Here is a 16,332-nt window from a genome sequence, read left to right as displayed (position 1 = left end):
TTATCATCTTTACTAATTCAAATTTATAATCCTACATATCAGTTTGTTGTACTACAAAATCCTATGAAAATAAAACACCATATAACCACAAAAACTTGCTGGTGGTGTAACCCAAATTCAAGTGTAAGACTCAAAACAACATAATTAACAAATTATACGGTCGAAAAGTCTCTTACATAACAAAAGTTTACTTCATTTTTGTTATTAACTGCCTTAGTCTAATTTTTCACATGGTATTTTGACCTCTGGTCTAAAATGTGCTGTGGTACCTTTTCTTCTAAGCCTAGCACATAATGCAGTCTCTCTGGTCCTCTTTGTAATAGAAAAATTAAAATTAAGAATAATCATATAGAACATCGACCGGTCGCAGACCCTCTTACTGTAAAATTGCTTTCACCTTTGAGATGAGAGTATCATCACATAATTATTGGACTGTTGGCATCATGTTAGAGGTTTAATAGTACTGTTTAGTTTAAAATTACCATTTACTACAACAGTAAAGCACAGTGGTATGTCACCAAGGCAACAATTATGTAATTTGAAGGCTGACTATGAGAATAACAAAGGAAATGAATCAAGGAAGTTTGTGTTGTGTAAATGTTGGAGGAGAGAAGACAGACCATTTAGAAATGCTATCCACATAATTTTTCATGACTGTTATGGATGAGGTAATGGCAGAAGTGGTGGCATGAATAGAAGATGAAAATATTGAAGCAGTGGTATTTGAAAATGATTTAATTGTCTGGCAGAATTAAGGAGGAGAGACAAAAGAAGGGCTCAATATATGGAAGTAAATGGTGGGACCATATGGATTGAAACTTAATGATTATGACAATGGGGAGTAAGAGGGGAGTAGCAATGGATCTACATCTGCATCTACAGAGATACTCCGCAAGCCACCGTAAGGTACGTGGTAGATGGTACCCTGTACCACTACTTGTCATTTCCTTTCCTGTTCCACTTGCAAATACAGTGAGGGAAAAACAACTGCCTGTATGCCTCCATATGAGCCCTAATTTCTCGTGTCTTATCTTTGTTGTCCTCAGCACAATGTATGGTGGCAGCAACAGAATCGCGTGGGAGTCAGCTGAAAATGCCAGTTCTCTAAATTTTCTCAATACTATTTCTCAAAAAGAATGTGTCCTTCACACCATGAGTCCCATTTGAGTTCCTAGAACATCTCCGTAAATCTTACATGTTGTTCGAAAATATCAGTAATGAATCTAGCAGCCTGCCTCTGAATTGCTTCGATGTCTTCCTTCAATCCGACCTGGTACGGATTCCAAACACTCGAGCAGTACTCAAGAATAAGTCACACCAGCACCCTACAAGTGGTCTCCTTTACAGGTGAACCATTCTTTCTTAAAATTCTCCCAATAAACCAAAGTCCATACACTCATACTTTCGTTAACAGCGTGCAATGGGGCACCTTATCAAATGATTCCTGGAAATCTAGAAATATGGAATCTGCATGTTGCCCTTCATCCACTGTTTGCAATGTATTATGTGAAAAGGACAAGCTGAGTTTTGTGCGGGTGATGCTTTCTAAAACCATGCCGATTCATGCACATAAGCTTCTCAGTCTCAAGAAAGTTTGTTATTTCAAACTTGGAATATGTTCAGGGACTCTGCAGCAAACAGAAGTTGGTATATAGGTCTGTAATTTTGTGGGTCCATTACTTTACCCTTCTTATATATTCAGTTGCTTGTGACTTCTTGCTGAGTGAGAGATTCGTGTTAAATGCAAGCTAGGTAAGGGGCTGGTGCCGTAGAGTACTCTTTGTAAAACTGAACTAGGATTCCATCGGGACCTGTTGATTTATTTGCTTTCAAATCTTTCAGTTGTTTCCCTAAGCCAGGTATGCTTATTACTATGTTGTCCATACGGGAGTCTGTCTGATGGTCAAATGATGGTATGTTTGTACTATTCTTCTGGGTGAACGATTTCTTAAATGTGAAATTTAAAACTTTGGCTTTCATTTTGCTATCTTCAACTGCCACACCAGACTGGCCAATAAGTGACTGAATGAAAGCTTTAGATCCGCTTGGCAATTCTACGTAAGACCAGAATTTTCTTGGGTTCTTTGCCAGATCTTTTGATAAGGTGTGACAGTGGTACTAATATGCTTCGTGCAGAGATCTTTTCACTGACACACAACGCACAAATCTCTACTAACCTTCAGTTGTTGTCATTTGTGCATTCCCTTTTGAACCTAGAGATCAACAGCCTGTGCTTCTGCAGCATCTGCCAAATTTGGTTATCAAACCATGGTGGGTCTCTTCCATTCTTTATCAACTTACTAGGCACATAACTCTCCAGACCACGATTAACAGTCTGCTTAAAATTTGCCCATAAGTAATGTACATCCATCTTACAGGAACTAAGTGATGCCGATTCACTGCCTAAGTGAGATAAAAGTTTATGGGGCAAGTACTGAAGAAAGTGAGAAATTTCAAGTAATTAGGTGCACTATGTAAGACAGCAGGAGGAATGATTGAGGTTAATGAAAGGGAAAGCAAGCCTGTGGATTCCTGCAAAGTGTAAGAAGCCTGATATGGATTACGGATGTACCACCAAAAAGTAAGCAAATGTTGTATCGAGCATATTATGTTTTAGTACTTACATATATATCAGAAACTTGGGAAATGAAGAACAGGCAGGTGAGAAGGGCACAAGCGTGCAAGACAAAATTTCAGGGAAGCAGGATGGGACTTATTGAATGGAATGAGAAGAAACAAGATGTTAGAGAAATTGTAAAAGACAAGCCCACACAAGAGACCATAGAAAAGAAAAGATTAAAATGGTATGAGCAAGTTAAAAGAATGAGAGTTGTCAGGATACTGAGACAGGCTCGTGAAATTACAGTAGGAGGTAAGATACGTAGAGGAAGACAGATAGAGGATCGTTTGAGTGAAGGAACATGTGAAGAAGAGAGGAAAATACTGGAACAGAGAGGGGAGAGAAATGTTGTGGGAGGACAGGAAAAGATGGGGAGACTTACATTCCAAACAGACCTAACCCAGGTATAAAATTAAGTCGCGTGTGGCCTGTGGGTGTTGTATCTGGACAATATTTACAGGACTCTTGTGTATGGGGCAACCATGCTAAAATTTACAAAAGTTATGAATCTTTACAACAAAAGCAAAGATTTTAGTTAAATCAATAATCTTTAAATTGTTTACTAAATTTACTCATATACTTCTTCCACCACTCTATATATAGTTGTTTGCAAAATTTAGCTTATCTGTCACACTGATTCCTCTGATAAAACACATTTTCAGTTACTTTCAGACCTCCACTTTGGAAACCCATTCACTTCTGACAGCTTCATATCATCATCTCCTTTTTATGACAAAACCTCTCTGCCAAATCAACAAACCATGTCACATCTTCATAAAAATTCTGTACTTTAATCGTAGTTTCCTCTTTATAATTACACAATTTTTACCATAATTACTTGCTTCCTTTTTTTTATTGTGTCCATATTGGACACATCAAGGTTTCTGACGCGAGATACTGTATTCAACTCACCTTTCCAACCAAATTGTACTTCGGTCACCTTCTGATCCAAATGGATTCTATGTTGGCCTCTCTGTCATTTCTATCACTTACTTTATCTATTTAATTTTCTGGATTATTATTCTCCAAAGCAGTTTATCAACTTTACTCATTTTTCCATTTCTTCAATGTCAGCTCAGTTGTGTTACCTTGTCATTTAATTCTTCTTTGTTTCTGCTGTCTGACTAAACAGTTTACTTTTTGATTCTACTTTATATATCTCTAAACATTTGTTCCACTACAGAATTTCCTGCTGAATACAAATTAATTTTATCTTATCATGAATCATCACCAACTCCAATTGTTTATGGTCCCAGGTCAGATTTTAAATCAGTAGTTATCAAGTAAAAAAGTCGAAGTTCAAAGTTCTTCAGTTCTTCTTCTTCACCCCCCCCCCCCCCCCCCCAATGTTTTGCCAAAACACCTTGTACTTGCCGATAATAAGTTGCAGTAATCTTGTCATTTGGATATGAATTGCCCTTTTAATATATACAAGATTGTATCCAAAAGTTTGTGAAATACATTGCTGGACAAAAAAGTGAAGCACCCAGAAGACAGTCAGATGTTAATGTAACCTCTTCTGCATTTACGTACAAGCCATTGTACGGTACGATCTGTGTGCCTCTGTACAAACCCTAATCTCCCTAATCTTATCTTCATGGTCCTTACAGGCAAAGTACTTGGCAGCTGTAGAATCATTCTACACTCAGCATCAAATTCCAGTTCTCTAAATTGTCTCAGTAATGCTCCTCGAAAAGAATGTCATCTCCCTCCACTGAGCCTCATTTGAGTTCCTGAAGCATCTCCATAATACTCACGTGTTGTTCGAATCTACCAGTAACAAATCGAGCAGCTTGTGTCTGAATTGCTTTGATGTCTTTCTTTAATCCGACCTGGTGCAGATCCCAAACACACTAACAGTCACTCAACAATGGGTTGCGCTAGTGTCCTACATGCAGTCCCCTGTACTGATGAATAGCACTTTACTAAAAATTTTCCCAATAAACCAAAGTCTTCCCTGTTACAATCCTTACATGCTCATGCATACTCGTATGCACCATTGGCATGTTTGTAAAATTGTTGTTTGTTTTCAGTGTTTTACCAGGACTGGTAATGGTATATAAGAGGTGTGAACTGCACCACATGTTGAATTATCACTGTGCAGCGTGTTCTTGTACTTGTCTAAGTCAATGTTATCAACATGTGTCAGAGTTTGAAAGGGGGCTTCATTGTGTGTGTCCATTTGGCCAGTGATCAAATCACACTATATCCAAATTTGTGGGGCTCTTGTATGTGACAGTGCAGTGGTGTTGGACTTCATGGGAGCATGAGGGCAGGTTACTTGTTGTCAAGGTTTTGGTGAACCATGTCTGAGGACCTCAAGGAAGGATCACACCAAGCACATCGTAACCACTTCACCTTTGTGCCAGCCATTGGAGACAAGTAATTGATTCCCTGCAACATTCTGTGCCATGCTGCACATTGATTGTTGACTGACAGCTGCCAGGCTATGGAATTACATCTGTTTAACGCTAAAACACAAATGGTTGAATTGGGAGTGTTGCCCTGACTGAGAAGAATTTACTGATGATTGTGTTCAGTGATGAATTGCAGTACTATGCTACCCGGATGACCATTGTTAGTGAGCATGATGGCGACCTGGGGAGTGGTTCCACTCTTCCAATGCTTTGGAGAGTGTTTGGGTTGATTTGGGAGAAGAGAACAAACTGAGAGGTCAACAGTCACATCGGATTAGGGAAGGATGGGGAAGGAAGTCGTCCGTGCCCTTTCAAAGGAACCATCCCAGCATTTGCCTGAAATGATTTAGGGAAATCACGGGAAACCTAAATCAGGATGGCTGGACGCGGGATTGAACCATCGTCCTCCTGATTGTGGTTCCAGTGTGCTAACCACTGTGTCACCTCATTTGGTCTTTGGAGAGGTACAGCAATCTTACTCCTGTTGTCATGGTGTGAGAAGCCATTAGATATGACTTCGGGTCATGGCTGACAATGAGCAAGGAATCTCTGACGGCACAACAGGATGTCATGGACAACCTATGCCCTCGTGCGTTATCTCTCTTACGACACTATGACTTCGGGTCATGGCTGACAATGAGCAAGGAATCTCTGACGACACAACAGGATGTCATGGACAACCTATGCCCTCGTGCGTTATCTCTCTTACGACACTATCGTAGTGTCATTTTTCAGCAGAACAGTGCTCATTCACATATGCTGCATGTGTGTGAGCTGTGTGTGTAATGTTGGGGTATCCTGTGGCCAGAAAGATCTCCAGATTTGTCCTGCTACACATGTAGGACCAGCTTAGAAGTCAACTGTGTCCCGGGACCAGTATCCAGGATATCAAGGACCAGTTAAATCAGTTGTGGACCAACATATTTAAGGAGAGGACGCAATGGCTTTTGATGTCATTTCCAACTAAATTAGTGCATATGTCTAGGCCAGAGGGAGTGCAACGCCACTCGTATTAGAAAGTTCTTAGCAAGTTTCACTCATTGTAATTGCTGGAATAACATCACTTGTGCTCTCATTTAGTGAAGATTAATTTTGTTTGCTCTTCAGCTTCTTGGTGCTTAATTTGCTTGATTTTTATTGTCAGGCAGTGTCGTGTCTATTAATTAAAGATGTTGTACCTAGATCTTATTCTGTGCCATCGCCTCCATAGTAGTAGTCCATTTAGAAGCAGATACATTGACCTCAGTATTTTCACAACTTTCTAAATATGTCTTGAAACACTTTCTTTCTTAGGTTGTTTAGTAATCTCTGCCATTCTGATTGAATATCCTCCACTATGTCAATTCTTTACCCCAACAACTTGATTTTGAGTTTGGAAAAAAAGGAAGTCACACTCAGCTAAGTCTGGTGAGTGTGGTGGCTGGGGAATAAATGTCATGGTGGGAACACTGTCATGTTGTTTTTAGTAAAATCTCTGAATCATGTAGACTGAATACTTTCATGCTTTTTCGTAGGTGAGTGTCAAATTGTTCATTCACCACTTTCGTGCACTTTTCTCATGTCCTTCTTCAAACACTGTAGAGTATTGCAATAGAATTCATTATCAACCCATTTTGTGAGGAGGAACAAATTCTTTCAATCAATAAGGAGTTAATGTTGTTTTTGGCTTCTTAAACTTTTTTGACTGAAGTGAAGGACTATTCCATTATTATAAATGTCTCGTGGTTTCGGGACCATGGCTATAAACCCAAGTTCATCTTCTGTCATCATTTATAACCTTTGAAACTAAATTTGTATTGCCTCGAAGTAGTTAAGTTCCCTTCTGACTTCCATGTGAAGCTGCCTCTGACTTGAAGCAGTTGTGGCTAAATCTTTGCTGCAGTCCATCTCATGTTCAGTTCTTTTGACAAAATACAAGAGGTGTTCAGTAAGTAATGCAACACTTTGTTTATCCCATTTCGGTTAAAAGAATGCAGAATTTGTTGTGGAATGTGATAGAATATTCCCACTTCATTTCGTATAGTTTCATGAAGTTCAGACAGGTGATGGTACTATACATAGCCTTCAAAATGGTGTTTGTAACCGAGGCTGAATGAGACGGGACAAAACGATAATGTGTTTATCAATGTTAAGACTGATCATGTGTACATATTCTGTAAACTGACTCATTCCACATCATTTTGATAGAAGAATCCTTCAAATGATCTTTGGAACATATAAATAATTAACTAACCAAGTTACATATCAACATACACTCTGCTACGGAGTGAAAATTTCATTGTGGAAGCAGAGAATTGTCAATGAGTTTCTTTTGGCAGAAAACCAGGGCATCGCAGATATTCATAGGTGCTTGCAGAATGTCTATGGAGGCCTGGCAGTGAAAAAAAGCATGGCGAGTCATTTGGTGAGGCGTCTGTCATCATTGCAACAAAGTCAAACAAACCTGTCCAGGGTTCCTTTGAATAACAGCCATGGCTGATTTCCTTCCCTATCGTTTCGTGATAAGAGCTAGTGCTCCAATGAACTTGAATGACCTTGCTGTTGATGGAATACGTAACTCGACACTTCCTTACTTTTATTCCAAACATGTTCCAACGGTCTTGGATGGCCTTCTTACAATCTTGTAAAATCAGATTCCACTTTGCTGAAGATTTTATGGTGTGTTACCAGTTGACAGCTGACTGGAATGGTCAGAAGTTGAAGTTTGTCCATTTTGGATATGCTTATGTGAGTCATCTTTGTGTGACCTCAAGCTTAGTCTCCAAAATTTTACTTTTACATCTAAAGCGTGTCTAACAAGATGTTTCCAAATTTAAAACAAAATATATACAAACACACTGCTCTTTCAGCCAACCATTGCAAAATCATCAAATCATAGAAAAGCAGTAACTACTAACCAACCCACTCAACTCGCAGCCACTTGACACACTGATTCGAGAAGGATGTATGAGGAGACACCTTGGGATATTTCAGTGTACTTACAACAATTTACATGTAAAATCCAAATTTGGGAACTTTTGGATGCCACCCTCATATTATTTCTTTGCTAGTCAATAACTTCATTACAACAATGACTAATTTGAAAAATATTAAAACCAAAATCAGTGCTTGAAAATTATAAAAAATATTCTGACTTACAGCACGCAGCTTGTAACTCCTCTGTTCTCTGAGTGTGTAAATAGCAAATTCATTGCATTATTGCAAACTTTAGCAGATTTGATGCAGTTTATGTAAAAAAATTTGTACTTTAGAATGGAAAGCAGAACAAAATTCGTAAAACACGTACCTTGCATGATTGATTACGTCAAACTTCATTGTTCATGGTCCATCACTGATTTCTCCTGGGTCCTTAATTTAGAGATTTAAATTATGCAGCCACCCTCAATACAATCCTATTATTATGTTACAGCAAATTATTTTTTTTAATTAGTCTGTCTGGTTTTGCAAATTATTCATATTCCTTTATATAACATGTATGTGTTTACTTTGAAATTAAAATGGATTATTTGTAATTGAGCAAAGCTGAACTACAGTACCGATGTGAAGTTTTGTAGACAGATCCACATCCCGCCACCCATGGATCCTTTACTCAAATCGTCAGAACATCATTGCTACTTGATCAAGTGTGCTGCATCACAAATGGCACCATCTGCAGACCTGCTGCAGCATCTACTACTACTAATAATGATGTTATTATAATAACTGCTTATTTTTCTCATAGTCCAGTGAGCATCTGAGAGACAAAATAAATTTTTTGCATTTTTCTGTTGACTCGCCAGTGTGCAGCTTCTGCCCAGTGGTGTATTTTTGTATTTTCAGAATTTGGAATAGTATGGTATTTTTGTTTTCCCTTTGTATATTTGTTTACAATGTGTGGTCACCTCTCATCAGATGTTGTTTATGTATTGCTGTTTTATTTCCATGATAGGTTGTGTAAATTTATTGTGACTAACAAAACTAAATTTGTCTTATGTAATAAATATGCTATAATTCATACTGAATTCAGCACAAAAACTACTAAAGTAGTGCAAAGTATACAATGTTGTAATTGATGTGGTGGAAACACACTAAAATATTTTAAAAGAAGCATTCATCTTTTAAGTGTGGTAATTATTTTTTCTGATTTTTAATAAAGTTTCTGAGTAGTTTTTAAAAGTTGAAATATTTTATGTCACTAGTCTATATGCAATTCGATTTCCTAATTGAGATATTTTACAGGTGGTGTGCTCTTCAGTTTAGAGGAAGGAAGCAGTTTCTGGAATCAGAGCCTTACATGGAGAATTTTTTTTGCTTCAATGGTGTCTGCATTTACTCTCAATGTAGTGTTGAGTACATATCATGGGCACCCAGGTAAATAGTAGTGAAAATCTCTGGGAATGAATGTAATTAGTCTTTCATAAGCTTATTAAAAGTAAATAATAATAATAATAATAATAATAATAATAATAATAATACTCACCAATAAAAAGAAGAAATTAACACAACTAATTGAAATATCCATACCCAATACAGCAAATATACAGAAGAAAACAGGAGAAAAAATTGAAAAATACATCTAACTGGCTGAGGAAGTCAAGGACATGTGGCATCAGGATAAAGTTGACATTATACCAATTATACTTTCAACTACAGAAGTCATACCACGCAATATCCACCAGTACATCAATGCAATACAGCTACATCCAAACTTATATATACAGCTACAGAAATCCGTAATAATTGATACATGTTCAATTACCCGAAAGTTCCTAAATGCAATATAACACATACCGTACAGTTAAAAGGAAGTGACGCTTGATCAAGGTCCGTGTCACTCCATTTTTAACCGGACTTAACGTCTGAGAAAGTGAAGGAAATAATAATAATAATAATAATAATAATAATAATAATAATAATAATAATAATAATAATAATAATCCCCGTGGAGGCCCGGGAAAAGAATAGGCTTCCGGTATGTTCTGCCAGTCGTAAAAGGCGACGAAAAGAACAAACCACTAATAGGGCTAACCCCCCTTTTAGTGTGATTAGTTGGTTCAGGACAGAACTAAAGAAGCCTCGGACAAGCGCCGTCATGGTCGGGGACGACGCTTGAACCCTATGCCCGCCCACAATGGTAACGACACTGCTAGCCAACTGGAAAATGATTTAAATCCAAACAGAGGTGTTTTGCAGGATATGCTTCCTGCAACCACCCTAGAAGGAAAACAAAGACAGAGGATGAGATGGTCAGATGAAGTTAATCGACACCTCATGTTCTGTTATTACCAAGCAACAAACCTAGGAACCAACACAACTGGATACAGATCACAAGTATACACAACATTTATTACCAGATACCCAGAATTAAAATTTTTAACAGAACAACGACTAGCTGATCAGATCCGTGTAATAATAAAAAATAACAGGATACCCCAGTCAGAATTAGAAAACATCAAACAACAAGTACAACAAATACTGGAACAAAATAATGTGCAATCAGAAGAAGAAGAAAATACAGTAATGGACTCAAACATCCCAGAGCAAACAAACAAAGAACAACACGCACCAATTAAACAATCAGAGGAAAACGAAATCTTAAGACAGCCACCAGAACAAGCACAAATAGAACACGAAGTGACACAGATGTTAGATATAGAAGAAAAATTTCAGCTAACATATATAGAATACAAAGACACAAATACAGACATAAGACCATTCTTGCATAGACCACCAAATAACCCACAAGTCGAAACAACAATAAAAACTATCAACACAATCATACACAACAAAATAAATGAAAACACAACTATGGAAGAGTTACAACTACTGGTTTATATAGAAGCACTCACTACACTAAATATACACACTAGGCAGAGATCAGAACCAACCAACACACAGAAGAAACCCACAAAACCAGTATGGCAACACAGGCTACAGATCAAAATAGAAAAACTGAGAAAAGACATCGGACAGCTAACACAATTTATAAGAAATGAAATCTCGGAAATTAAACGAAAAAGGTTAGGTAAAATCTCACAACAAGAAGCGACAGAGCAATTAGACGAAAAGAAGCAGAAATTACAAGCATCAGCCAAACGACTCAGAAGATACAAAAAAAGTGAAAATAGAAGGAAACAAAACCAAACATTCAACACAAACCAAAAGAAATTTTACCAGACAATAGATAACACACACATTAAAATAAACAATCCACCAAACATAACAGACATGGAACAGTTCTGGAGCAACATATGATCAAATCCGGTACAACATAACAGGCATGCACGGTGGATACAAGTAGAAAGACACATACAAGATGATACCACAAATGCCTGAAGTGATAATTTTGCAACATGAAGTCACCAAAGCAATTAATTCTACTCACAATTGGAAAGCCCCTGGAAATGATAAAATAGCAAATTTCTGGTTAAAGAAGTTCACCTCAACACATTCACATCTAACTAAATTATTTAACAGTTACATTGCAGACCCATACACATTCCCTGATACACTTACACACGGAATAACATATCTGAAACCTAAAGATCAAGCAGACACAGTGAACCCAGCTAAATATCGCCCCATAACATGCCTACCAACAATATACAAAATATTAACTTCAGTCATTAAACAGAAATTAATGACACATACAACACAGAACAAAATTATAAATGAAGAACAAAAAGGCTGTTGCAAAGGAGCACGAGGATGTAAAGAGCAACTGATAATAGATGCAGAGGTGACATATGAAGCTAAAACTAAACAAAGGTCACTACACTACGCATACATTGATTACCATAAAGCTTTTGATAGTGTACCCCACTCACGGTTACTACAAATATTGGAAATTTACAAAGTAGATCCTAAAGTGATACAGTTCCTAAACATAGTAATGAAAAACTGGAAAACCACACTTAATATCCAAACAAATTCAAATAATATCACATCACAGCCAATACAGATTAAGCGTGGAATATACCAAGGAGACTCATTAAGTCCTTTCTGGTTCTGCCTTGCTCTGAACCCACTATCCAACATGCTAAACAATACAAATTATGGATACAATGTTACTGGAACGTACCAACACAAAATCACACATTTGCTATACATGGATGATCTAAAACTACTGGCAGCAACAAATCAACAACTCAACCAATTACTGAAGATAACAGAAGTATTCAGCAATGATATAAATATGGCTTTTGGAACAGACAAATGTAAGAAAAGTAGCATATTCAAGGGAAAAATAAACTAAACAAGAAGATTGCATATTGGATAACCACAGCGACTGCATAGAAGCGATGGAAAAAACAGATGCCTATAAATATCTAGGATACAGACAAAAAATAGGAATAGATAATACAAATATTAAAGAAGAACTAAAAGAAAAATATAGACAAAGACTAACAAAAATACTGAAAACAGAATTGACAGCAAGAAACAAGACAAAAGCTATAAATACTTCTGCCTTACCAATATTGACCTACTCATTTGGAGTAGTGAAATGGAGTAACAAAGACCTAGAAGCACTCAATACACTTACACGATCACAATGCCACAAATATAGAATGCATCACATACATTCAGCAACAGAAAGATGCACATTAAGCAGAAAGGAAGGAGGAAGAGGATTTATCGACATAAAAAATCTACATTATGGACAGGTAGACAATTTAAGAAAATTCTTTCTAGAACGAGCAGAAACTAGCAAAATACACAAAGCAGTCACTCATATAAATACATCGGCTACACCATTGCAATTTCATAACCACTTCTACAACCCTTTAGATCACATAACATCAACAGATACGAAGAAAGTAAATTCGAAAATGAAAACACTACATGACAAGCACCCATATCATCTAACACAGCCACACATCGATCAAGACGCGTCCAACACATGGCTAAGAAAAGGCAAGATATACAGTGAGACGGAAGGATTCATGATTGCAATACAGGATCAAACAATAAACATCAGATATTACCGCAAGCATATTATTAAAGATCCCAATACCACAACAGATAAATGCAGACTTTGCAAACAACAAATAGAAACAGTACATCACATCACAAGTGGATGTACAATACTAGCAAATACAGAATACCCCAAAAGACATGACAATGTAGCAAAAATAATACATCAACCACTTGCCATACAACATAAACTAATAAAACAACATGTTCCCACATACAAGTATGCACCACAAAATGTACTGGAGAATGATGAATACAAATTATACTGGAACAGAACCATCATAACAGATAAAACAACACCACATAACAAACCTGACATCATACTTACCAATAAAAAGAAGAAATTAACACAACTAATCGAAATATCCATACCCAATACAAAAAATATACAGAAGAAAACAGGAGAAAAAATTGAAAAATACATCCAATTGGCTGAGGAAGTCAAGGACATGTGGCATCAGGATAAAGTTGACATTATACTGATTATACTATCAACTACAGGAGTCATACCACACAATATCCACCAGTATATCAAAGCAATACAGCTACATCCAAACTTATATATACAGCTACAGAAATCTGTAATTATTGATACTTGTTCAATTACGCGAAAGTTCCTAAATGTTGTAACATATACCGTACAATTAAAAGGAAGTCACGCTTGATCAAGGTCCGCGTCACTTTCCATTTTTAAACAGACATAACGTCTGAGAAATAATAATATTAATAATAATAATGTACACTAAAATAGCTGGATCCCATTATGATGAAACTTTGTGAATATGATGGAATCAAGTTCTAATGATGACAAAAGATGAATTCTACCTTGGTCTTCAACAAGGCTTTCTCACTTCAAGTTAAGGCATATCAGCACTTAACTGTCTAATAAACTGATGAATGTTGTTAAATACACCCATTAGTTTGACATTAATAGTGAGCACCAGATTGCAGTAATAGAACTAGAGATGAATAATTAATGATGTGAATATAATAGAGGGAAACATTCCACATGGGAGAAATATATCTAAAAGCACAGATGATGTGACTTACCGAACGAAAGTGCTGGCAGGTCGATAGACACGCAAACAAACAGAAACATACACATGAAATTCAAGCTTTCACAACAAACTGTTGCCTCATCAGGAAAGAGGGAAGGAGAGGGAAAGACGAAAGGATGTAGAGGGTAAGGAGTCATTCCAATCCCGGGAGCGGAAGGACTTACCTTAGGGGGAAAGAAGGGGTATACACACTTGCGCGCGCGCCCACACACACACACACACACACACACACACACACACACACACACACACACACACACACACACACACACACAAGCAGACATTTGTAAAGGCAAAGAGTTTGGGCAGAGATGTCAGTCGAGGTGGAAGTACAGAGGCAAAGATGTTGTTGAAAGACAGGTGAGGTATGAGCGGCGGCAAATTGAAATTAGCGGAGATTGAGGCCTGGCGGGTAACGAGAAGAGAGGATATACTGAAGCGCAAGTTCCCATCTCCGGAGTTCTGACAGGTTGGTGTTAGTGGGAAGTATCCAGATAACCCGGATGGTGTAACACTGTGCCAAGATGTGCTGGTCGTGCACCATGGCATGTTTAGGCACAGGGTGATCCTCATTACCAACAAACACTGTCTGCCTGTGTCCATTCATGCGAATGGACAGTTTGTTGCTGGTCATTCCCACATAGAATGTGTCACAGTGTAGGCAGGTCAGTTGATAAATCATGTGGGTGCTTTCACACGTGGCTCTGCCTTTGATCGTGTACACCTTCCGGGTTACAGGACTGGAGTAGGTGGTGGTGGGAGGGTGCATGGGACAGGTTTTACACCGGGGGCGGTTACAAGGCTAGGAGCCAGATGGTAGGGAAGGTGGTTTGGGGATTTCTTAGGGATGAACTAAGAGGTTACGAAGGTTAGGTGGACGGCGGAAAGACACTCTTGGTGGAATGGGGAGGATTTCATGAAGGATGGATCTCATTTCAGGGCAGGATTTGAGGAAGTTGTATCCCTGCTGGAGAGCCACATTCAGAGTCTGATCCAGTCCCGGAAAGTATCCTGTCACAAGTGGGGCACTTTTGTGGCTCTTCTGTGGGAGGTTCTGGGTTTGAGGAGATGAGGAAGTGGCTCTTGTTATTTGCTTCTGTACCAGGTCGGGAGGGTAGTTGCAGGATGCGAAAGCTGTTTTCAGGTTGTTGGTGTAATGGTTCAGGGATTCCGGACTGGAGCAGATTCGTTTGCCACGAAGACCTAGGCTGTAGGGAAGGGACCGTTTGATGTGGAATGGGTGGCAGCTGTCATAATGGAGGTACTGTTGCTTGTTGGTGGGTTTGATGTGGACGGACGTGTGAAGCTGGCCATTGGACAGGTGGAGGTCAACGTCAAGGAAAGTGGCATGGGATTTGGAGTAGGACCAGATGAATCTGATGGAACCAAAGGAGTTGAGGTTAGAGAGGAAACGGTCCCTTCCCTACAGCCTAGGTCTTCGTGGCAAACGAATCTGCTCCAGTCCAGAATCCCTGAACCATTACACCAACAACCTGAAAACAGCTTTCGCATCCCGTAACTACCCTCCCGACCTGGTAAGAGCCACTTCCTCATCTCCTCAAACCCAGAACCTCCCACAGAAGAGCCACAAAAGTGCCCCACTTGTGACAGGATACTTTCCGGGACTGGATCAGACTCTGAATGTGGCTCTCCAGCAGGGATACAACTTGTTCAAATCCTGCCCTGAAATGAGATCCATCCTTCATGAAGTCCTCCCCACTCCACCAAGAGTGTCTTTCCGCCGTCCACCTAACCTTCGTAACCTCTTGGTTCATCCCTATGAAATCCCCAAACCACCTTCCCTACCCTCTGGCTCCTACCCTTGTAACCGCCCCCGGTGTAAAACCTGTCCCATGCACCCTCCCACCACCACCTACTCCAGTCCTGTAACCCGGAAGGTGTACACGATCAAAGGCAGAGCCACGTGTGAAAGCACCCACATGATTTACCAACTGACCTGCCTACACTGTGACACATTCTATGTGGGAATGACCAGCAACAAACTGTCCATTCGCATGAATGGACACAGGCAGACAGTGTTTGTTGGTAATGAGGATCACCCTGTGCCTAAACATGCCGTGGTGCACAGCCAGCACATCTTGGCACAGTGTTACACCGTCCGGGTTATCTGGATACTTCCCACTAACACCAACCTGTCAGAACTCCGGAGATGGGAACTTGCCCTTCAGTATATCCTCTCTTCTCATTACCCGCCAGGCCTCAATCTCCGCTAATTTCAATTTGCCGCCGCTCATACCTCACCTGTCTTTCAACAACATCTTTG

General features: G+C 38.9%; 1 protein-coding gene across 2 annotated transcripts in view; it reads left to right on the top strand.

Annotated features, from left to right (window-relative positions):
* Positions 1-16,332, top strand: part of LOC126457786 (H(+)/Cl(-) exchange transporter 7) — a 175,292-nt gene that overhangs the window by 84,001 nt on the left and 74,959 nt on the right. For both annotated transcript variants that reach the window (XM_050094371.1, XM_050094370.1), the window contains one exon: positions 9,256-9,387. In XM_050094371.1, the coding sequence (XP_049950328.1) occupies positions 9,256-9,387 (132 nt within the window). The remainder of the gene's footprint in view (positions 1-9,255; positions 9,388-16,332) is intronic.

The sequence above is a fragment of the Schistocerca serialis genome, chromosome 2 (genome assembly GCF_023864345.2).
Source record: "Schistocerca serialis cubense isolate TAMUIC-IGC-003099 chromosome 2, iqSchSeri2.2, whole genome shotgun sequence".
NCBI lineage: Eukaryota > Metazoa > Arthropoda > Insecta > Orthoptera > Acrididae > Schistocerca > Schistocerca serialis.
This window is presented reverse-complemented; position numbering and strand designations above follow the sequence as displayed.